Here is a 24,128-nt window from a genome sequence, read left to right as displayed (position 1 = left end):
AGCCCTGGCTGTCCTGGAACTCACTTTGTAGACCAGGCCGGCAATGAACTCAGAAATCCGCCTGCCTCTGCCTCCCAAGTGCGGGGATTAAAGGTGTGCACCACCACCGCCCGGCCCTTCTAGGGTCTTAATGCTACACGATACAAGGCAAGGGTGTTAAAGGACCCGCACTTAAGAAGGGACACTTTAGTGATACAGAGTGCTGAAATAAATTTTTTTTTCCTTGATAAATAACTGTAAGTAAGGGTTAATGATCTAAAAACAAAGGGCCTCAGAGCAGATGAGAAACGCTTGCCTGACCAAAAAAAAAAAAAAAAAAAGAAAAGCCAACCAACAGCACAGTGAAAACATCTGCAGGAAGTTAGGAGCTGGGAGACTCTGACAAGGACAAAGATAAGAACATCAGAAAAAAAAGAACATTTCTGCCTTGGCCCCGAGTCTACAAAGAACAGATTTGCTGATGTAATTTTCCACCACAAAAGTCCCCTTTTCTGAGCTATAAAATTCTTAGGGCCCTGCACCCTGCTCCTCTCCTCGAACAGTCTCTCCTCTGCTCTAAAACGACAATGTGCTTCAGCTGGGGTCTCTCTCCCTTTCCTTTCTCTTCCCATTGCCTCAACCAAGGCCCAAACAATATGCTCACCACGCAGGGTGCAGGCTCACAGAGGTGGGCAGGCAGGAATATGCTTCCAGTAGAGTGACTGCCCAGCCTGTGCAAAGCCGAGAGAGTTTAGTCCCAGGGAAGAGGAATAACGGGAAAACAAATCACTCGACATCACCCTCCGGCATCACCCTCTGAGAGGTGGTGTTTTCTGCCAACAGAACTTTTTTTTTCCATTAAATAAATCAGCTTAATTCAAATCAGTAAAATTTAAAGTCACACCCCACACCATACTTTTACGAATGATAATCACGGCCATCTTAAATAGCCTGGTACTGTGCTGGTTGCTCTTTTGTCAATCATCTGATACAAGTTAGAGTTATCTGGGAGGAGGAACCTTACTGAGCAAATCTCTCTATCATATTGCTTAGAGGCAAGGCTCAGGGCATTTTCTACATTAATGATGGATGTGGGAAGGCCCAGCTCACACTGTGATGGTGCCACCCCGAGGCAGAGATTGTCCTGAGTTGTATAAGAACTCAGGCTGAATACGTGGTGAGGAGCAAGCTAGAAACCAGCATTCCTCCGTGGTCTCTGCCTCAGTTCCTGCCTTGGGTCCCCTCAATGGACTGTGACCTGGGATGGACAAGCTAACTGATACTCTTTCCTTCCCACAGCGTGTTGTTACAGCGAGAAAAAGCAGACTAAGACAGCTATAGACTTCACATTTTGTGTAAGAAATATGAGTTATAATATTGTTGTTTGTTATTCGTAATGGCCAAAAGGCAAAAACAGAGACTGGCATAATGGCTCACCTGTCACCAAGCTTTTGATGACATGAGTTCAATCCTCAGGACCATTATGCTATTAGTGAGATCTGATTCCCCAGGGGTGGGAGAACCTCAGCGGGGTTAGGCTGCTGCTGAGCCTAACAATCTCAGCTTGATTCCCCAGGGTGGTGTTGGGGGGGTGGGGTGGGGTGGGGGAGACAGACAGACAGAGACAGAGAGTGCAATTGAGCCCCAGCTCCCTTGAATTCCTTGAATTGTCCTCTGACCTCCACTTCTTTCCTACATATACACACAAAATAGAGAAAATGTGATTTTAAAAACATGCCCAGGAGCCGGGCGGTGGCAGCAAGCACGCATCTTTAATCTGCCAGCACTTGGGAGGCAGAGGCAGGTGATCAGCTGAGGTCAGGGGCAGCCTGATCTACAAAGTTAGTTCCAGGACAACCAGGGCTACACAGAGAAACCCTGTCTTAAAAACATATAAATAAAATAAGCAAGCTGGCTTGTTTCTTGTCCATTTACTAATCTTCTTGCTATCTGCTACAAATGGCTCCTTTTGTTTGTTTATTTGTTTGTTTGTTTGTTTTTTTAAAGATTTATTTATTTATTATATGTAAGTACACTGTAGCTGTCTTCAGACACTCCAGAAGAGGGAGTCAGATCTCGTTACAGATGGTTTTGAGCCACCATGTGGTTGCTGGGATTTGAACTCCGGACCTTCGGAAGAGCAGTCAGGTGCTCTTACCAACTGAGCCATCTCACCAGCCCTTGTTTGTTTTTCAAGACATGGGCTCACTATGTAGCCCTGGCTGTTCTGGAATTCACTATGTAGATAGACCAGGATGGCCTTGAACTCAGAGAGATCCACCTACCTCTGTCTTCCAAGTGCTGGATTTAAAGGTATGGACCACTACGCCTGGCTGCTACTAACAGTTCTTATCCCTTTGTCTCTGTATTTTGCTTGTAGCCTAGCTATTCCTATACATTCTGGTTTTCTATATATTCAAATTTACCTTTCTACCCTTCTTCCTTTGAAGACTAGATCTTACTATATAGGTCATGCTGGTCTTGAACCTGTTTTGCAACTCAGGAGAATTCAAACTCTACTTCCCAAGTGCTAGGATTAAAAGTGTGTATGTCTATAGCTTATTCCCTCCCTCCCTCCCTCCCTCCCTCCCTCCCTCCCTCCCTCTCTCTCTCCCTCTCTTTCTCTCTCTCTTTCTTTTCTTTCCTTTTTTGTGATCCCTAGAGCTAATACTTTTTTGTTTTTTGTGGGAAGCCGCCCTCACATTCACGGTTGCAAGATGGCGCTGACATCCTGTGTTCTAAGTGGTAAACAAATAATCTGCGCATGTGCCAAGGGTAGTTCTCCACCCCATGTGCTCTGCCTTCCCCGTGACGACAACTCGGCCGATGGGCTGCAGCCAATCAGGGAGTGACACGTCCTAGGCGGAGAATAATTCTCGTTAAAAGGGACGGGGTTTTGCCATTCTCTCTCTTGCTCTTGCACTCTTGCTCTCTTGCGCTCTTGTGCTCTGGCTCCTAAAGATGTAAGCAGTAGAGCTCTTGCTCTGGCTCTTGCTTCTTGCTCCTGAAGATGTAAGCAATAAAGCTCTTGCGCTCTTGCCCTCGCTGTTGCGCTCTTGCGCTCTTGCGCTCTGGCTCCTAAAGATGTAAGCAATAGAGCTCTTGCTCTCTTGCGCTCTTGCTCTCTGGCTCCTGAAGATGTAAGCAATAAAGCTCTTGCTCTCTTGCTCCTGAAGATGTAAGCAATAAAGCTTTTGCCGCAGAAGATTCCGGTTTGTTGCGTTCTTCCTGGCCGGTCGCGAGAACGCATGTAAGAGTTTTTGTTTTTGTTTTCCGAGACAGGGTTTCTCTGTGTAGCCCTGTCTGTCCTGGAACTCACTCTGTAGACCAAGCTGGCCTTGAACTCAGAAATCCACCTGCCTCTGCCTCCCAAGTGCTGGGATTAAAGGCTTGTGCCACCCCTGCCCAGTAGTCCTAACACTTAACCTTTACCAACCCAATATTTTTTTAAAAGAATATTCTACATTTCTCCTAGTACATATCATTTTACCTTAATGTCTCAAGATGAATGGTCCATTCATTGACTATTGATCTAAAACCATGTAGCAAATTTGAATTCAAGCCCGGCCTGTGGATTTTGTTTAAAGGCGACTTACCTAATTTTTGAGCCCACATTATGGCGGTGCCCGTGTCTCCTGCATTGCCTTCAGCTAAACATACAAGTTCTTGCCCAATCTTCCATCCAATTAGTGGATAAAAGCCTTAGAAAGTAAATATACAAATGAATAATTGAAGTCATATAACAAAATACACAACTCAGTGCAGCAACCACCATGCATATAAATAACCACAAATTGCTTAAGCACTAATAAGACTGTGGGAATTCAAATCCCAGCTTGAACTAGGTGAGATCTTACCGTTTCCGGACCTTCAGCCTGCACTTCTGCAAGTGAAAAGAGGCCCACCTTAGAGAGCAGCTGTGTGTAACCGAATTCACTCATAAAGGAAACTCCACAGAGCCCAGCATCCAGTGTGTACAAGGCGAGTAAAGGGCAGGTCTCTGTTTTTGTTGTTCCTTTTTTTTTTAATTAGACAACTTGTACTAAATGAGAAAACTACATTTAAAATGTACTTTAAACAAAATGGAATTAAAAAAGAAAGACTGAGCCAGGCGGAGGTGGCGCATGCCTTTAATCCCAGCACTCGGGAGGCAGAGGCAGGCTGATTTCTGAGTTCGAGGCCAGCCTGGTCTACAAAGTGAGTTCCAGGACAGACAGGGCTACACAGAGAAACCCTGTCTCGAAAAACCAAAAACCAAAAAAAAAAAAAAAAAAAAAAAAAAAAAAAGAAAGACAGACAGACAGACAGACAGACTGGGAAGAAGGACAACATTTGAAATGTAAATAATGAAAATAATTAATAAAAGAAAAGAAATATGCATGCATTCTAAAGAACTTTTGTACTGTGTGGAAAACCGAATGTTTCTTGCGGTAATACAATGCGCCAATCCATAAAATGTTAACAGAGTTCTCAATTTAATTTTTTCAAAGACAATATAAGATTTCACATCTATGGGAACACATAAGAAGGGCATTGTTGTTCTTGTTGGTTTTGCTGTTGGATGGCTGGTCTTGGTTTGGGGAAGTAGGAATTGAACTGAAGGCCTGGTGCATGCCAGGGAGATAGCTACCACTGAGCTATTAGGTTTTAGTAGCCACAGGTACATCCATGTCTCTAGACACATGGCAATAAGTATTTTAATTGCAAAGTAAAGGCTACTAGAGATTACGTAGCCAGAGCACTAAATAAGCACTGTTGTGTTTATTTGTGGCCTCTATGCAGAGCCCTAAGTCAGGACAGTGGAATACAGGCATCCCCTTTTCTAGGTCTGACTCTCCAGCCCGGAGAAAGGGATAAGGCTGCAGAGCAAAGGCAGGAAAACGGATTTTAAATGCATCTTTGAAAATGCTGAGGATGCCGGGCAGTGGTGCTACACGCCTCTGATCCCAGTACTCAGGAGGCAAATGCAGGTGGATCTCTGTGAGTTCAAGGGTAGCCTGGTCTATTGGAGCAAGTTCCAGGATAGCCAGGGCTACAGAGACAAAGCTCAGTTGGAAGAGTGCCTGTCCCGCTCACATGAATCCCTGGTTCTATTGCCAGCACCATATAAACCAGGCATGGTGGCAAAACCTATAACCCTAGCCCCGGGGAACCAGCAGCTCCAGGCCATCTTTGTCTATATAGCAAGTTCAAGGCCAGATGGCGCTACATGAGACTCGCTCTCAAAAAACTAAAAAGGTCCTAAATATGTATCGATCATTGGTTGGCAATTACTACTCCCCCAAAGTTTCTAATGCACAGAAAAAATAAATCATGGTTGTACTTCAAGGCGTATAATACTTGCTTGCCTAACATGCTAAGGCCCTGGGTTTGAGTCCCAGCAGCAGCACACCAAAATAAATAAATATATATGAGGGAAAAAGAGAGATTTAGACTCTAATAGTAAATGTTAAACAAATATAATATGTAATACAAATAAATATATGGAAAGCTGGCCAAAATAGCCAAATCCATCTGTTAATTTGCTGTATTAATATATTTGGGTTTTGTTTTTTTGGGTTGGATTTTTCCAAAGACATATTTCTGTATAGTCTCGGAACTTGCTCTGTAGAACAGGCTGACTTTCAGCTCAAGGGGACCTGCCTGCCTCTGCCTCCTCCTGAGTACTAGGATTAAAGATGTGCACCACCACCATCTGGCAACATCTTTATTTTTAATGCTGCTAATATAATTCCTTTAATTAATTAATTAAAGGCAATGGGGATTAATTTTCTCTAATAATAAAACATATGAAAGAATACCCTCACCATGAAATGGGGGCTTGGTATTGATATACATCGCAAACAAACATGAATGTAATTTTATCTAACTAACAAGATTATTTACCTCCATTAACATGCTGAAGGTTTTTTCCAGTATTGATATCCAAAAATGTTCCAGTTCCCATGGTTAGCTTCACATCTCCCGTCTCGAAGCAGCACTCTCCAAACATGGCCGACTGCTGGTCACCAACCTGCCGAGGTGTCAGTCAGACTGTCAGAAACACACTGTACCCTGGCTTGCTTCATTACACACAGTCCATCCCCCATTTGCACGATTCTCGTGATTACATAGTTCACTTGCTCTTTTGCCATTTCCTTAAGTTAAAAATGAACCCCAAAGACAACAGTTGCACAGTCCAAGGGTCTCTCAGGGCCAGCACTGCAGGCAAGTGACTTGTCCAAGGGCTTCTGATACCACTCTAGTTCATGGCTTTTATAAACGTGAACAGTTTTAGAAGTGTCAGTAGAAGAACGGCACTGAAACAGTGGGCTTTTTCGTTTCACCTTAGAGGTCTCATCATCCTTTGTCAGGACCTGAAGTCACAAATTTCTTTTACTAAGAGTGACAGAGGTAGAACAAATAAAATTAAAAGTCTTAAACGTGTTTATTGCTTTAGAAGATTATAATTTTGTTACCATGGCTATATATAAACACACATAATGATACTTAATGTTCTACATGCTGGAAATCAACCCTAAAGCCTCAGGTCCACTGGTGAGCACTCCACACTGAGTTACACCCCAACTCCATTTCAATTCTTTTTAGAGATGGGTTGCCATGTTTCCCAGGGTAGCCTAGACCTCCTCTCTCGCCTCAGCCTCCTGAGTGGTGAGGACCATTAAGCACACACTATAGAGCATTTGCCTTATCTATATGTGGTCATGGTCACCAGCAGTATATTAAACAAAGAAATAAAATGAAGCTAGGGCTGGCAAAATGTCTCAGCAGATAAACAGAGCTGCTGCTGGACATGACACCCTGAGTCTGATCTTTGGACCTCCAGATGGTAGAAAGAGAGAAGCAACTCCCGGAAGTTGTCCTCTGACCTCCGCATGCATGCCATGGTACACATGGTGCATGCGCACACCCAAACACACACACACACACACACACACACACACACACACACACACACACACAGTGATAAATATTTAAAAGGTAAAATAAAAGATAAAACTCATGTTACTACATAGCTGAACACATAACCTCAGCATCAGAGACCCTGACAGGAGGATCTTAAGTCAGAGGCAAGCCTGGACTAATAACAGGAGCCTGCTTTAAATGATGGTGATGATGGTGATGATGCTGATGCTGATGATGGTGGTGATGATGATACCGCCTGGGCATGGAAGCACTTTAGAGACCAAGGCAGAAGGACTGCTTTGAGGTTGAGGCCAGCCTGGCCTACACAGAGATTCAAGGCCAACTTAAGCTACATAATAAGATGTACCTGTTATTTATAAGTAAATATACCCCCTCCCATTCTGACTCCCTGGCTAATGTGGAGAGTTCATCTGGGGACAGGTGGTGAGGGTTTCCAGCACGGCTGGCATCCTGAGGGTTTCTCACTCTGTACTCTCTCCTCTGGCCAGAGAGCTAAAGTCCAGCAGTAAGAGAAACCTTAGAAACCAAACCCGGGAGTTGTGGAGTGGCTCAGAGTTAGAAGCATTTGCTGCTCCTGCGAAGGACCCAGGTTCGATTCCCAGCACCCACGCAGCAGCTCACAACCATCTGTTACTCTAGTGTCGGGAGATCAAACGTTCTCTTCTGGGTTCTGCTCACACATGGTGATGTATATACATGCAGGCAAAGCATCCAAACACATAAAGTAAACATAAATCTAAAAGGAAGCAGACCCTAGCAATTATTCTATTCACACCAGCAAGCTAAGGATTTTATAACATCTAGCTACAACTTTATCCTCCAGTATCAACTGCCCAGTTACTGATTTTCTGGTGAAATATAAACTATTTCTGATGAAATATAAGCAGCAGTGACCCCTTGCTGTTTTTCAAATCAAGCATCTACAGATGTGTTCTTTTACTCAGAACACAGCATCTTTAGAAAATGCCACAGTTTCCTTATATAGGAAATGCTTCTCATTATATACACGACCCTTTTAACTTAAAAGAAAGTAAAAGAGATACCAGGCAGAATGTGTGTTTCTTCTTTAGTGCTGATATTGAGCCCAGGGCCTTGTACCTGGTGGCAAATGCTTTAACACTAACACTAAGAACAGTAGGGCCTACCTGTGTGGCTCTGGCAGCCTTGGAACTTGCTGTGTAGATCAGGCTGGCCTCAAACTCACAAAACCTGCCTGCCTGTGCCCTTGAGTGACTACTGGGAGTAAAGCTGGGAGCCACCACCCCTGGCTCAGGCATTATTCTACTAAAGACCTTCTGTTTCTCTGAAAGCTCGCCCCAACTATCCAATTATTTAGCTCTTACACCCCCACCCCAATGCCTTCTACTTACCAAGGCAACAACTGGTATAGGCACGCCAAATATCTTCTCATCCACTGATCCAAAATTATAGCTTCAAATGAGATCGATGAAAGAGTTAGTTGTAGCTCTGGACGCACTCACCCTAAAATCCGGCAAACTGCTTTTCGCGTAGCCCATAAAGTTATAGAATAGATGCAGAAGCATGTAAAAAAAAAAAAACAAAAAAAAACAAAAACAAAAACAAAACTCCCTTTCCCAGCAAAGCAAAAGGACTTGGAAGGCAGCTGTGCAGCGTGCTTCCGATGCTCAGTTAGTTACCTGGTATCCTTCACAGGAGGCAGGATAGACAGTGGGATGGAGACCATGGTGGTTATGAGCCTGCTCCAGCGCATCTATGCATGAGAATACAGCGTCAGGATATGCAAGCTCACCGGCCTCACACCTCTACCCACATTTCAAGACAAGGGCTCTCAACTACAGTCAGTTAAAGAAGAATCTAGCCCGCAATACAGAAAAGTGGGTGATTCAAAAAAAGAGAAAAGTCTTTACCGCATAGGGATCAAAAAATCCAGTGGTGCTGGCATTTGAATAATCCGTGGCGTAGGAAGAACCTGGATTTGCAGGAGAAATAACACATTTATTATCAGGAAATATAAATCTCCCAACCTCGGTTTATAATCTAGACCTGTGTCTATCTTCAAATTCACCCTAAAATGGATGTTTGCAACAGTCAAGTTTCCAGGAAAAAACCCATCTAATCTTTATAAACCTTTATAGTGTTTTATTTTGATTGGAATTTTATTTAAAAATTTCAAAACTACAATTCTGTATGTGTTTGTGTGCGTGTGTTTTATCACAGCACACACATGCCAATTAGAGGGTCTGTGCTCTCTTTCCACCTCGTGGGTCCCAGGGATCAGGTCTGGTGGGCAGGCTTGGCAGCAGGTGCCTCTACCTGTTGAGCCCTCTGATCCCGCCCCTTACATACCACTGTCTGCATGTGGGGGCCAGAGGACAATTTTCAATAGTCAGCTCTCATGACCATGTGGGTTCTCGGGACTAAAGTCAGGCCATCATGCTTGGCAGTAGACACCGTGATCGGCTAAGCTATCTTACAAGTCCTTGAACCTTACAAAAGCAACTTTACAGATAAAACCTTAGATCATGAGTTTTAAAGGAAGAGGTGTGTCCAAATGCTAGGTGGCATCCTCACACACACACACCCTGAAGTATATCCAAGCACAGTGTTATCATTATTTTATTCTTTCAAATTTTAAAGTTACATTTATTCACTTCATTTTATGTGTATTAGTGTTTGGTCTGCATGTATGTCTGTGTACCACATATGTGCCTGGCGCCCCTGGGAGTCAGAAGAGGGCAGTGGATTCCCTGGAACTGGAGTCAGACATGCTTGTGAACTAACATGAGGGTGTTTAGCAATTAACAGCTGATCCACTTCTCCAGTCCCCCTCCCCTTTTTAAAGTCAGCACACACAGCAATGCATTTCGTTATGGCATTTTCCTATGTTATTATACTTTGTTCTGAGTTGCCTCTCCCCTTTTTCCTCATGTCTGGTCTAACTTCTCTCCTTCCCCCAGACACACTGCACATTTGACTTCATGGTACATGTATTCCAGCACCCTGTTCCCATCCCTTAAAATCTCTAAATTCTCTCTCATGATCCTCTGGTTTAATGCCACAGACTCAGCAACACAGACACAGACACAGACAGATAGACAGACAGACTCAAACATAGGTTCTGCAAATGAGATATAATGTGGTATCTTTTCTTCGAAGTCTTGGTTGTCTCACTTCACGTGATTTCCAGTTCCATTCATTCTCCTGTCATGACTCTCCATTCATTGCTTTTAGAGCTGAATAGAACTGCACTTTGTGAATGTGCCACATTTTCTTGTTATTGATTCATGCATTGGTGAACTTCTAGGCTGGTTTCTCCTCTTGGCTGCATAAATAGTACAGCAGTAAACATGGATGTGTAGGTATCTCTGTGGCATGCTTATAATCCCCTAGTTATACGCTGGAGTGGTAGAGCCAGGTCACATGGGAATTCTCTTTTCACTTGTTGAGAAGCCTCCATACTGATTTCCATCATGACCACACAAGCTTCCGCTCCCAGCGACAGCGGTGAATCGGGCTCCTCTTCCTAGGCATCCCTAGCACCAGCTGTCATTTGTCTTCTCTCTAATGTGCTTTAAGACCAGGTCTCTCTCTGTTGCCCTGTTGCTATGTAGATAAGGCTAGCCTGGAACTCACAGAGATTCACCTGCCTCTGCCCCCCAAATGAGGGATTGAAAGCCTGAGCCACCATACCTGGCTTCCTTTATTTTCTTGATGACAGCCATTCTGATCTGGGTGAGATGGAATTCAAAGTAGTTTCAATTTGTATTTCCCTCAGGATTAACATACTTAAAACTTTAAAAAGTAATTATTAGCCATTTTTAGGGTGCCGTGGGGGCGGCTGTGTTAGATTATTTTCCCTGCTCTATAGGTTGTTTCTTCATGTAAGCAACTGTTTCCTTTGCTGTGCAGAAGTTTTTAATTTCAAGCAATCCTGTCTACCGATTATTGAGATAAGTCCAGTGCTAATAGACTTTCCAGAAAGTCTCTGCCAATAACATAACCTGATGCATTTTGCCTATGTCATTTTCTAGAAGTTTTAGTTTCATCTTATGCTAAGATCCATTTTTTCCAAAAAAGATTTCTTTTTATCTGTATGTGTCTGTGCACATGTATGCAGGTGCCCATAAAAGCCAGAAGAGGGCGTGGGAGCCCTGGAGCTGGGTTTCCAGACTGTGAGTCACCTGGTATAGGTGCTGAGAACCAAACACAGGTGCTCTGGAAAAGCAAGAACGAATATTCTTAGCTACCCAGCCATCTCTCCAGACCCAAACAATCCGTTTTGTTCTTTGGAGACAAGGTTTCTTTATGTAGTCCTGGGTGTCCCAGAGCTTGCTATGTAAACCGCCTGTCCCTGCCTTCCAGTTAAAGGCATTCTTTTTATTTTTGTTTTGCGACAGCCTCTCACTGTGTAGCTCTAGCTGGGTTAGAACTCGCCCTGTAGACCAGGCTGGTGATGAACTCACAAAGATCCACCTGGCCTCTGCTTCAGAAGTGCAGCACCAAATCCAGCTAGGATTGCTCGTTGTCTTCTAGTCCTATGAAGAATGTCACTGCGGGCTGAGATGGCTCGTAAAGGTGCCCACCACCACTCCTTGCAATCTGTGTCCCAACAACCCCCACCCCGACCCCCAGTCCCACGCAGTGGAAGGAGAGGGAACTTCTCCAGCAGCTTGTCCTTTGCCGACACGGCGCTGACTACAACATTCCTGGTCATTTTCTAGTTGGCCACACTCTCCTTCTCTTCTTTCTGCCCTATTAGGATTAGGCCTTGCTGGTTTACTACTCCATGATAGATCCCCTCCTGCTCTCCTCAGCTCACAAAATTTATCCGTTCCTGTATTCTTTTTTTTTTTAAAGATTTATTTATTTATTATATGTAAGTACATTGTAGCTGTCTTCAGACACTCCAGAAAAGGGCATTAGATCTCGTTACAGATGGTTGTGAGCCACCATGTGGTTGCTGGGATTTGAACTCAGGACCTTTGGAAGAACAGTCGGTGCTTTTACCCACTGAGCCATCTCTCCAGCCCCCACTTCCTGTATTCTTATGATTGAGACTTCCTTCCTTTTCTGTGTACAGTACTCCTTGATGCATCCTCTGCATCGCTGGCTTGAGAGTCAAGAACTGCCTGCGCCTGGCAACGAACACCCTTGTTTCTCTCTCAAATGTAAAAGACGGCTTTGCTGGGCGGTTTGCTCTCAGTTGGCAGCCATTACTCCCAGGGCTTGGAAGTATGGTTCCACGTTGGTTGTTGGCAGGTGATTTGATGTCTTTCCGATGTTTCTGCTTCTGTACATGAGTTGGCATGTTCTCCTTGCAGCTCTCAGTGTCCTCTGCTCTTTGCCTTGGCATTTTGACTTTCATCAAAGGTTCCTCTGTGGTAATATCTATTTGAGATTCTAAGTGCCCCTTCTATTGGCTATCCATTATTCTTGCTTTGGGAAACTCTCTGCTATAATGTCACTGACCCATCATTCTCTTTGGTGTTTGCTTGTCTCTTGTATCACTTGGATGCTTACACGATGCTAAAACACAGCATTATAATTCAAACACATGTTAGCGTCTTTTGGACACTGTGGTCACACCTGTCCCTTTTCTCTCTTCTTGGTGTCTGGATGCAGCACTTCATGGGTATGGCTCTCCTGCCCTTTTATTTCTCCTTTTAGCAGGTCAAGCGTATTGGTGAAATTCTCCACTGTGTTTTTCATTTGATTCACTGTTTTCCATTTCCAACATTTCTACCTGTTGTTCCGAATATCAATCTTCTTGCTGAACTCTCCCGGACAGTTGCGGTCATCAGATGGCTGATGTTTTCTTTTACAATGCTGACCTTCCCTTCGGGCCCTGAATTTAACTAATCTGCTTGTTTGTATTCCCCTTGTGTCACCCATGATGTTTTACCAATCAGCCTGAAATCTCACTTTACCCTGTGTCTGGTCTTCTGAAGGAGTCACGCTATGTTAGCATGGTGCTGTGTTCCTGTGTTAGCTTGCCTAGCTCCTTCAGTTTATCTGGGGGTTTTCTTAAGCAGCCAGCTATCGAAGGCCCAGTCCCCAGTATGACTCAGTGAAGGGGGGTACACAGTGCTGCTCCCCTACCCCACAGGGAGCGGTGGGGCCCAAGCTGTGCTCGGCCTCTGTGCGCCCCATGTTTGTCCCCACCCCTTTCTGACTTTCCTCTCATTTCCTTTGTAGGTTTCTTAAGCTCTTTGGAATTAAGTCTGTGTCTTCTTATTCTGCCTCTTTCACCGTCATACATGGGGGTGCTGTTTCTAGCTTTATTGCGACATGTAGTCTCACCGGTGTGGCAAACAGCAGTGTTTGGAACATGGAAAGAAAAAAACCGGGGTGGACGTAACTACGATTCTCTCTTAAGCAACACTGGGCCCTCAGTCTTACTTGGATTCATTGGAACAGGTCTGTGATGTCGACTTTACCTTTCGTGAGCTTGTATAACAGCCAGGTATCAATCGTCCCAAAGCAACAATTGTCTTCTTCAACTGCCCTTTTCACCTTGAAATCAGAAGAACGTTTTAGTCAACTACAACTGACTTCAATATCAGGAACACACACACACAAAAATACAGATACACTGCAATACTGAGAAATATACCTAGAAAGATCATTTGTAGAATACATTCCAAAAGATCTTAATTCTTAGTGAATGGGACTTAGGAAGGAGTTCTTCCTATTCACTCTGTGCTTCACTGAAAACTTTAGTTTAAAAACTTTACATTTTTAATTTAAAAAAGCAAAGCATATATATGTATATATTTTAGTTTAAATATGCAAATATACCATACAAGCTAAAGAATTAATATCATACTATGGCTTAAGAGTTAAATCCAAAGACTGCCTATTTTTTAAAAGTGTTATGCCCCCTTACCTAGTCAAAATATACAGAGAACAATGGACTGAGGAATGTAAAACACCATTTGATACACTTACAATACAACCCTGACTGTGGGTGTGAAACCCCCTCTGACACACAACACAACCCCTACCTGTGTTGTGGAAGAGGGGATGGGGAGACTTAAGGAGCCAGGGGACTGAGCCATCTATTGCACAATAGTATCTTCTATCTATGTCAGGGCAGCTGCACCCATGAAACCACAACAACATGGTGGCCAAAGGAAGAGCAGCATGATCATATCTGCACCATTATAAGCCAACAGGGATGGGGGAAATCTCACAGTACCACATGCCTGATGAAGCCCTATAGGTGCTGGCTGTTGAGAGAAGAAAAATCTGAATTCTCTGGGCATGAGCTCCTAATAGGTTATCCAATCCCACAGTGTGTGTATATGTGGATTTAGCCTGTTTTATTTATATACATATATATACCTATGTATTTATTAATCATGATTAAAGAACAGGTCATGAATTTGAAAGGGAGTGAAAAAGACAAGAGAGGAGTCAGAGGGTGGAGAGGGAGGGGTAGAAATAATTTAAATGTAGTTAGTACTCATGTCTGAAATTCTCACAGAAACAGTTTTTAACCTTAAAAACTGAGGAGGGGAGAAGGGGAGAGAGATTATTCCATGGTTAAAAGAACTTCTTGGGGGCTGGAGAGATGGCTCAGTGGTTAAGAGCACTACCAGATGTCCTGAGTTCAATTTCCAGCAACCACATGGTGGCTTACAACCATCTGTAACGGGATCTGATGCCCTCTTCTGGTGTGTCTGAAGACAACAACAATGCACTTACATATATAAAATAAATAAATCTTAAAAAAAAAAAAAAAAAGAGCTGGGCGTGGTGGCACACGCCTTTAATCTCAGCACTTGGGAGGCAGAGACAGGATTTCTAAGTTTGAGGCCAGCCTGGTCTACAAAGTGAGTTCCAGGACAGCCAGGGCTATACAGAGAAACCCTGTCTTGAAAAAACAAAAAAAGAAGAAAGAAAGAAAAGAAAAGCAAGAACTTCCTGAAGCAGCTGCATCAGGCATTTCTGAGGTAGTCCCTCACAACCACCTGAAACTCCTATGGAATCTAACTTGCTTTTCTGGCCTCCACAGGTACCCACATGTGGAGACACACACACACTCATACATACACAATACACAGATACACACACAGACACACACATAGGCAGGCGCGCACGCGCACATACACACACACACACACACACACACACACACACACACACACACAGTCACATACACAGCTGTTTGGGCAGTGGTAAAGTTCCCAATACAAAAGGTTTCCATGCACCCGTTCAAATGGACTTGCTCGGGCACTAAATAGGTTCTCAGGAAAGCAACAGAAAGAAGACTAATCCTGTTAGCTTGTGTTTGCATCATCATTTTGCTAAGGCAGTTTTTTATAGGGCATTCACCTTCTTCCCCTTTCCTGATGATTGCAGCATACAGGGGATGTGTAACTTCCAGGCAATGTGGAGAGCGATACAGATCCTCTCTATATAAACTCTGTATGCTTGCCTGACTCTAGGTGGGCGGAGGGCCCAAACCTGAGTATTAGTTCTTTGATCAAAATGGTAATTACCATTTGTTTTGTTTTTGTGGTGTTCCACACAAGATTACATCCCTGTTCCCCGACTCTTCCCAACTCCCTTTTGTGTGCAGCTGGTGACTGAACCCAGTGCTTGGTCAAGCTAAGCAAACATTTAACAATCTGAGTTCCATCTCCAGCTCTATTCTATTTTTAAAGTTCTATTTTTATTTTATGTAGACGGATGCTTAGTTGCTTGAATGTGTGTATGTGCACCACTTATGTGCCTGCTATCTACCTGTGGAGGCCAGAAGAGAGTGTTGGATTACCAGGATGAGAGATTACCGTGGGTTGTGCGGTGCTGTTGTGGTGTGTGGTGTGTGGCGTGGGCGATGGGAACTGAACCCAGGCCCTCTGCAAGAGCAGGAAGTCCATTTGATCACTGAGCCAGCTCTCCGATTCCTCCACTTTTTTTAATGGCTAAAAATTTAAATGAAGCTTCGAAAAATGGCAGTATCACAGACAATGAGGCACGTTTATCTAAGGTACGGTTGTTATAATTTGAAAAGTTTACCCAAATATTCTAACAGCTAATAGTTGGTGTGATAGTTTTAATAGTCTACTTGACACGATCCAGAATCATCTGTGGGGGAAATGTCTTGCTTATCCTCATTGATGTAGAAAGACTGAACCTTAGAGAGGGCTCTGCCATTCCCTGCCTTTGGTTCCATCTACAAACACAGAGAAAGTGCCAGGCATGGTGGCACATACCTTTAATCCCAGCACTTGGGGTGGGGGCAGGTGGATCTCTTGTGATTTCTAGGACATCCTGGTCTTTATAAAGAACTCCAAGACAGCCAGGGTTACATAGAGAAACCCTGTCTCATCAATCAATCAATCAATCAAAGCTAGAGAGAAAGCGGGCTAAGTACTGGTGAGCACCATATATCCCGTTCTCTGTGCCTGACTAAGGATGCCGTGTGGCCAGCTCTGTCAAACTCCTGCCACTGTGACTTCTCTGCTTCAGTGGACTGGAACCTGGCACCGTAGCTGCAATAAACCCTTCACTTGTATTTGTCAGGGTGTTTTATCTCAGCAGCTGAACAAAACCTCGGACAGTTGCCATGGCAACCCTGACAGTCTCTAGAACCTCAAGATTGTTGGTTTAAAATTAGTGAAGAATTTATATTGTGATATCGAAAGGAAAACCCTCAGATATTTTTATAACAAAAACTCTCTAAAAATCAAATATTAGAATCTATAATACAGTTTGAGTGGACTCAGCTAGGTTTATTTGCTCCAGCTATAGCAGCTGAGCAGTTGTGGCACAGACCACACAGTCGGAAGACCACAGAGTAGCTACTCAACACAGCACCAACACCAAACCAAAAGCATGCCCAAGGGAGGGAAAGGCCAAAGCTTCTTTAAATCTGATAATACAAAAGTTGGAATTCTAGAGAGACAGAAAATAATAATTTCCTGAGACATGGCTTGCCTCATTTGTCCTTATCTGCTCAGCCTGTCTTTCCACCCCGGCTCGACCTCATGCCACGGGGCACTAAGGGTATCTCCCACATGGCTATTATCTCAGTCACTGCATCTCTCCTGGACATCCACACACTCATAGGCATTCACACTTATTATTTATATTTACTCCGTGTGGTATATGCATTGGTACACACCCAGTCAGTCACCTGCACATTGTACACAGAGGCTAGAAGCTAAATATTTGTTTGCTTATTTATTTATTTATTTATTTATTTTTCCAAGACAGAGTTTCTCTATGTAATAGCCTTGGCTATCTTGGAACTCCCTTTGTAGACCAGGCCGGCCTTGAACTCACAGAGATGCCTCTGCCTCTCAAGTGCTGGGACTAAAGGTATGCACTATCACACCTGGCTTTCAGTAATATCTTATTTAGCATTCTTTTTTGTTTTGTTTTGTTTTTGTTTTTGTTTTTCGAGACAGGGTTTCTCTGTGTAGCCCTGGCTGTCCTGGAACTCACTTTGTAGGCCAGGCTGGCCTCAAACTCAGAAATCCACCTGTCTCTGCCTCCCAAGTGCTGGGAGTAAAGGCGTGCGCCACCATGCCCGGCTTATTTAGCATTCTTGAGTCAATTTTTTTTTAATTCTAAAATTTGTTCAACATACAGTTTGAAAGGAAAACTGGGGTGCTTCCTAAATTCACTGTGGAATTTATGCCGGGGCTCCCTGATCTTCTCCGACCGTTCCAGCGTTAGTAAGCGTGCTGCCAGAGTGAGCATACAGCAACAGCACACAAGGTTTTTCATATGCCAAAGATGATTTAAATCATGGGGCGTACATCAGAAAAATGATCAGGGTACAGTGGTGCATACCTATAACCCCAGCAGCTTGGAGGTGGAAGCAGGAGGATCAGGTATTGAGGTCTTCACTGATCCATCAGGGTTGTTATCACAGGGCAGCTATCTGTCCTGACAACTAGAAGCACAGGTAAGACCTTTAAGAGAACAGCTTCTCAGGAGCCAGGGAGGATGACAGAGATAAGCTGCTGGAGCAGGAGCCCGGACTGCTCCAAGTTAAGAGTGCTCAGGCTCCAAATCTTGGAGGCGTGGCTTTTGGCAGGGAACTAAAGTAATCCCCATGAAGCAAGCCACGGTTGTGCCACACTCCCTAAAACTGGCCTGCAATCAAAAAGAGGCGCCGGCTTTGCAGAGCCTGTCACCTTTGCTTTTACCTGAGCCTAACTCAAGTTCAGCACCGCCCCCCCACCCCACCCCGCCCCCAGCATGCCTGAGTCACCCAAAATGTTGGGTACCTATCTAGCATACATAAGAATGTCATCTCATCGTTAGACATCGTTAGAGCTCCTGGATGTAGCCCAGGTTAGCTTCAAACTTACTGTCAATCTTTTTTGTGTTATGACATAACACAAAGACTTTAAACACAGGAACCAATTGAAAACTCTGTCTTCTAGCCCAGGAGTACTGGTCACTTCCCCAAAAGGCTGGATTATTGTTCTTACTCTTTAAATTTTTCTTCCCCACAGTCATGATCCCCTCTCCACACACACAATCTTCTCTTACCTCAGATAGGTTTTGTAAAATCCAGGTCAATCTTAAGGTGGCATGCTGGGTGCTGAAATTGAAGCGGCTGACCGTTAGCATTACTTTACTTCTACTGAAGAAATGAAGGACTCGGGTGGCCCCATGCAATAGCTGTTTTAAAAACAAAAGAGATCTTTAAGGAAATACATTTAAGGGCACTTGGGTTTTCTTTCTCGACCCCCTCCCCTTTTCAAGACAGGGTATAACTATGTAGTCCTGGCTGGCATTGAACTTATGGAGTTCAGGTCCACCTGTTTCTGCTTCCCCCACACTAGGATTAATGATGTGCACCACTATGTCCAGCTTAATCCGTTTCTTACAGAACAAAAACAGAGGTTAGAGAGGCATCTCAGTGATTAAGAACACTTGCTGCTCTTGCAGAGCCCCTGGGTTCAGTTAAAGCACCCACGTGGTGGCTCTCAACCTTCTGAAACTCCAGCTCTAGGGGATCCAACACCCTCTTCTGACATCTGTTGTGGATGGGCCTGGTGCTGTTTGTATGCTAATTCCACTCTCTTGGGCGGGGCTTCCGACAAGGAAGGAGTCAAAAGTACTCAGGTGACTTCTTGTGAACCAATCCCCTTATGTACAAAGGAGCCACCCACTGGGAGAAGTAGGTGGGACTTCGGGGTTGGGCAGAGGAAGAGAGGGAGCAGGAGAGAGTTAGGCTTTTTTGGAATGGGGACGGCATGTGGGTAAGATATAGCTGCTAGAGTTTCCTGGTATCATGGCAGATCTGCAAGGATTCACCACTGGAGGAATCAGATTTTAGTAAGGTTTACAGGATTAAGTTTTAGTTGTTGCGCCCAGAGATTGAGTCACCATTGTCTCTGAACTGAGTTTGTGTTGTGTTTTCTCTCACACGGCTGCTCTTCTGGGTTCCAGAGAGAAAGGTATGGCAGCAAAGTGTGAGTTTGCCTGATGTGCACCACAAAGGCCGTGGAGGATTTGAAGCACAGGGCTGGCATGGTAGAGACTCGCCAGTGGGAACTTAGCCAGCTAGGTGAAGAGATTTTGGAGTTCAGAGTCAGAGTCTCCATGAGATAAAAACAGGTCGGCCATTACTTGCTAGTGTGTGGCCACCCGGCCACTGGGGCAGAGGCACAAGGGCAGGACGGTGCCAGTTCTTTTTTTAAAAAATTTCCTGCAACAATCTGTGGGCATTGGGCACACATGTGATACACATGTACACATGCAGACAAGATACTCATAGACATCAAATAGAAACAAGTAAAAACACGACATGAAGTCAGGTATAGTGGTACACAGGCCAACCTCAGCACTCAGGAGACAGGCAGGACCACAAGTTCAAAGTCAGCCTGGGCTCCATACTGAGCTCTAGGTCAGGCGCTATCGTGGAGACCCTGTGTGAAAGCAAACAAACAGGAAATGGCTCAGAGATGAAGGTGCCTGTGCACACCCGAGGGCTGAAGTTCCGATTCCCCAGTACCAACACAACGTCACGTGGGCGTGAAGAGCCATCTGTCTGTCATTCCCCAGATGCACCCCTTGCGCCAGTTCAGAGCCCTACAGTAGCCGAGAAGGCATTCAGTCACAAGGCATTAGAAATCAACATCTGATCAGTTTTTGGCACACACCTTTAACCCCAGCACTCAGGAGGCAGAGGCAGGCAGATCTCAGAGCTTGAGGCCAGCCAGATCTACAGAGCCAGCTCCTGGACAGCCAGGGTTACACAGTGCGTAACACCGTCTCAAAAAAACAAAAACATCTCCCTGCCCTTTCAGCCTTCCTCCTTTTAGCCCCTTTCCATAATCTTTGGTTTGTATGTGGTTTCTCAGTTAGTACATAGCTAATAGCTCTTATTTTTCTTATGTTTTTAACTGCTTTAGGCCTATTTCGATGTAAGGGTGGAGATGTATTTGATGGAAATCCGTGTGTATATTTAAGACCCTGTTGCTCCTCTGGAGCTTGTACATTCATGAATGATTCATCTGTGTAATAAACTGATTACTACAGTCATTACAGATAAAAAAACAAAAAAACAAAAACAAAAACAAAAAAGTCACCATCAGCAACACTTAGAACACTGAGTACCAGTGACAGCAAACGCCCCAGGCTGCGCCCTATCTGAGGAGCTTCGCCTTTTCCCCAGTAACTGCGTGCATGCCCTTGGTAGCCTGGGCTCACTTACAGCTAATGCGCTGTTACTGCTGTCCTCATGGTTGGTTCGCATTCTCACTATCCTTTCCGGTAGCCTACAATGCACCAGGTAGTGTGAAGAGCTGCAGAAGTCAGCTAGCTAGCTATGCCAGTAGCCACACGCTTTCTAAGAAAGGATGACGCAGTTTGGGCACCTCAAACCATGCCGGCTACATCCTTTTCCTTTCCCCAGGCAGAAGTAAGAGATCTCTTGAGCACGTGAAGCACAGGTCTACCCCAAATTCCCTCCAGCCTCCCCAAGGGTCAGTAAGTAGAAAAGCATTTAAATCTACCACCAATGCTTTGGGTAGGCTACTCCTACATTTCACTGACTGGCTCTTTGTCTTAATGTCCTAAAACTTAAAGGGTAGGAGACTCTACAATTAAATCTGAAGTTAAGAGACATTTATAGAAAAACAAATAAACAAACAAACAATTGGGCTAGAGAGATGGCTCAGCAGTTAAGAGCACTGACTGCTCTTCCAGAGTTCCTGAGTTCAATTCCCAGCAACCACATGGTGGCTCACAACCATCTGTAATGGGATCCAACATCCTCTTCTGGTGTGTCTGAAAATCGCTACAGTGTACTCATAAATAAAATAAATCTTAAAAAAAGAAAAAGAAAAAAACCCATTTGATTAAAAAAATTACCTTCATTATGAGAGAATTATTCCAGGACTTTACAAGTTCAGCTGCCCTTAGGTCTTGCCAGCTAATGAAGTTGTGAAAATGATGGCCTGTTTTCCTAAGAAAGATGGGAATAGGAAAGTACAAATCAGACACTACATCGAAGGCCAGCCACAGAGGGTTAGAGGCATTGATGGGACACTTAGAATGTGTAAGGTCCAGGCTCAGTCCTAGCACAGGGGGAAAAAAAAAGATCTACCAGAAGAGAAAACAAATAAAAAAAGAAATTTCAAACTACAATCAACTAAATGGAACTTATTCTTGCATTCTCTTTGGTTCTCATAACACAGCACATACCAATTATGTAACATTAACTGGGCCGTGGCTTATTCAGCACTTGAGAGGCTGATGCAGGAGGACTGCCATGAGTTTCAGGCCAGCCTGGAACAGAGAGTGGCACTCCCCCCCCCACCCCCCAAAACAAAACAAAACAAAACCCTTAGAAATATTTTGTAGCATGTAGAATCAGATTTTGAATAGATCCTACCCCAAACCGACTATCCCTTTGAAACAATGTAACATGTACACGAAACCACTATCCCTTTGAAACAATGTAACATGTACGCGTGCAGTAACAAAATTACTGCCGAGGCCCTTGAGACATGCTCTATGTTTTGAAAAGCCAATGGGCCTGACCTGGTAGCACATGCTTTTATCCCAGCACTGCAGAGGCAGAGGCAGAGGCAGAGGCAGAGGCAGAGGCAGATGAATTTCCCTGAGTTCCAGCCCAGCCTGGTCTACACAGTGAACTCCAGGCCATCTAGGGATATATAGTAAGATTCTGTCTCAAAAATAAGCAAACAAAGCCAATGGTTCCCCTTTCTACATGGTCAGCCTGATCTAATCATAAACAAACCTCTGACCCCAGCAGCTCTACAGTGTCCTCCACCTCGCCACTTCTGGAAACCTTAGAATTGGCTATCTAATATGATTACCAAGATGTATCCAATAAAGAAAACCCCAGGGCCAGGGAGATGGCACAGCAGGTGGTACCTGCCTATAATCTCAGCATTTAGAAGCTTAAAGCAGGAAGCTTGCAATGAGTGCAACACGAACCTGGTCTACCTGGGAGAAAGTGAGACCTTATCTCTAATTAACTAATTAATCAATTACTCAATCTCCCAGCCGTGGTGGCAAAATCAAGTAGGAACACTGAGTAGGCAAGAAGATCAGTTAATGGCTCACCTAGACTACACCTTTTTCATCAAAAGAACAAGACAAAGCAAAGAATAATCTATCAAACTCTGGGTCAATACTACAATAACAGTACAAACATAAGAAATGGAGAGGAGGGGCTGGTGAGATGGCTCAGTGGGTAAGAGCACCCGACTGCTCTTCCGAAGGTCCGGAGTTCAAATCCCAGCAACCACATGGTGGCTCACAACCATCCGTAACGAGATCTGACTCCCTCTTCTGGAGTGTCTGAAGACAGCAACAGTGTACTTACATATAAATAAATAAATTAAAAAAAAAAAAAAGAAATGGAGAGGAAGAGGAGGAGGAAGAGGGGGAGGAAGAAGAAGAGGAGGAGAAGGATGAGGAAGAGAAGGAGGAGGAAGAAGAGATGACAACCCTTTTCTTTTGAGGCTCCTGCAAGTCACCTCCATATATATACTAATATTTTTCTCTTCTCTTCTCTTCTCTTCTCTTCTCTTCTCTTCTCTTCTCTTCTCTTCTCTTCTCTTCTCCCCTCCCCTCCCCTCCCCTCCCCCCTCCCCTCTTCTCCTCCCTCCTTGATCCCCCTCCTCCTTTCTATTTTACAATGCAGAGGATTGAACCTGAACTGTGAATTAATTGCACGCTCCAGAACTTCTTTCTGAGCAGTTCTTTTTCTCTGTCAGTGTAACTATCTTTAATTGCTAATGCTATCACCGTACTAGTGCCCCTGAGTAGCCTGGACCCCTGCTCAGTCCTCCATGGACTCCAGCAAACATTTATGAAGGATTGTTCTAGAAGCCGGAGCCAGAGCAGCGAACAGAATACAGGCATCATTGCTCTGGTGAGTATACTTTTACCATGGCACTCAAAGAAATAATCACTCCGTGGCTTACAGACAACAGGCACAAGGCTCATGAAGGAGAAATACAGGGGTCGATTAGGGACAGCCTGCCTGTGGGGAGGAAAGAAAGGCTGTGGTGAGAAATGACAATAGGATTGGCTCTGAGGAAGCACAGGCGCTCTGACAGAATGACTCTTATGTGTTCAAAGGCTCTAAGGCAGGCACAGCACAGCAGCTGAAGGGTTGAACAGCTAAAGAGGGGAGGGGGGGATAAAAACCACAAGATGAAAATGAGGCTAACTCAACAATCAAGAAGTCGATCCTACGTAGAGGCATGTACTCCAAAACTCATCTAGCATTGAAGTAGGTCAGTTTGAGCTCTTTAAAAGCAGAGAACATAGAGGAACATGACTGGCAGTATCATAAACAAACTGCCTTCAATCCTAGTGACACTTTATTCTGTGGCTCTTAACATACTTGGTGTCAAAAGCAATCAGTAATAACCATTAACACAAAACATATTCCAGTGAAAGAGCTGCTTTGCTAGGAAGAGGGCAGTTTACACATCCTGCAATGGAGAATATAAATCCCCCAGGGCCGCTGTGACATCAGCTTCGCATTCAGTTCCTAAAGCAGCAGAGAGAGCCCAGTGCCTGAGAAGTTCAACGTTACTGAGTGATCCCTCCCGGTTTATGACTCATATCTACACTGCTAATTGGCACACACCCTGATCTGGAGTTGGCTGGCGAAATCTCCCCGGGAGACTCAGCGACTGAAGAAACAAACAAGTGGTGAGTTTTCAAAAGCAGCAAAAATGGAGGAAATACCATGAATAATCACTGCAGAAAGCAAGCTAAGT

General features: G+C 44.3%; 1 protein-coding gene across 5 annotated transcripts in view; it reads right to left on the bottom strand.

Moving 5' to 3' along the window:
- The window catches only part of Gk5 (glycerol kinase 5 (putative)), a 65,284-nt gene that overhangs the window by 25,555 nt on the left and 15,601 nt on the right, over nucleotides 1–24,128 (bottom strand). For 4 of the 5 annotated variants that reach the window (XM_006511133.3, NM_001368879.1, NM_177352.5 and 1 more), the window contains 8 exons: nucleotides 21,235–21,328; nucleotides 18,403–18,534; nucleotides 13,326–13,401; nucleotides 8,796–8,857; nucleotides 8,565–8,638; nucleotides 8,277–8,337; nucleotides 5,866–5,992; nucleotides 3,576–3,680 (listed from right to left, as the gene is read on the bottom strand). In XM_006511133.3, coding sequence (XP_006511196.1) covers nucleotides 3,576–3,680; nucleotides 5,866–5,992; nucleotides 8,277–8,337; nucleotides 8,565–8,638; nucleotides 8,796–8,857; nucleotides 13,326–13,401; nucleotides 18,403–18,534; nucleotides 21,235–21,328 — 731 coding nt within the window. The remainder of the gene's footprint in view (nucleotides 1–3,575; nucleotides 3,681–5,865; nucleotides 5,993–8,276; nucleotides 8,338–8,564; nucleotides 8,639–8,795; nucleotides 8,858–13,325; nucleotides 13,402–18,402; nucleotides 18,535–21,234; nucleotides 21,329–24,128) is intronic. The other variant, XM_006511134.2, reaches the window with a different exon arrangement.

Source organism: Mus musculus, chromosome 9 (genome assembly GCF_000001635.26).
Source record: "Mus musculus strain C57BL/6J chromosome 9, GRCm38.p6 C57BL/6J".
Lineage (NCBI taxonomy): Eukaryota > Metazoa > Chordata > Mammalia > Rodentia > Muridae > Mus > Mus musculus.
Note: the sequence above shows the minus strand (reverse complement) of the source record. Positions and strands in the feature narration are given on the sequence as shown.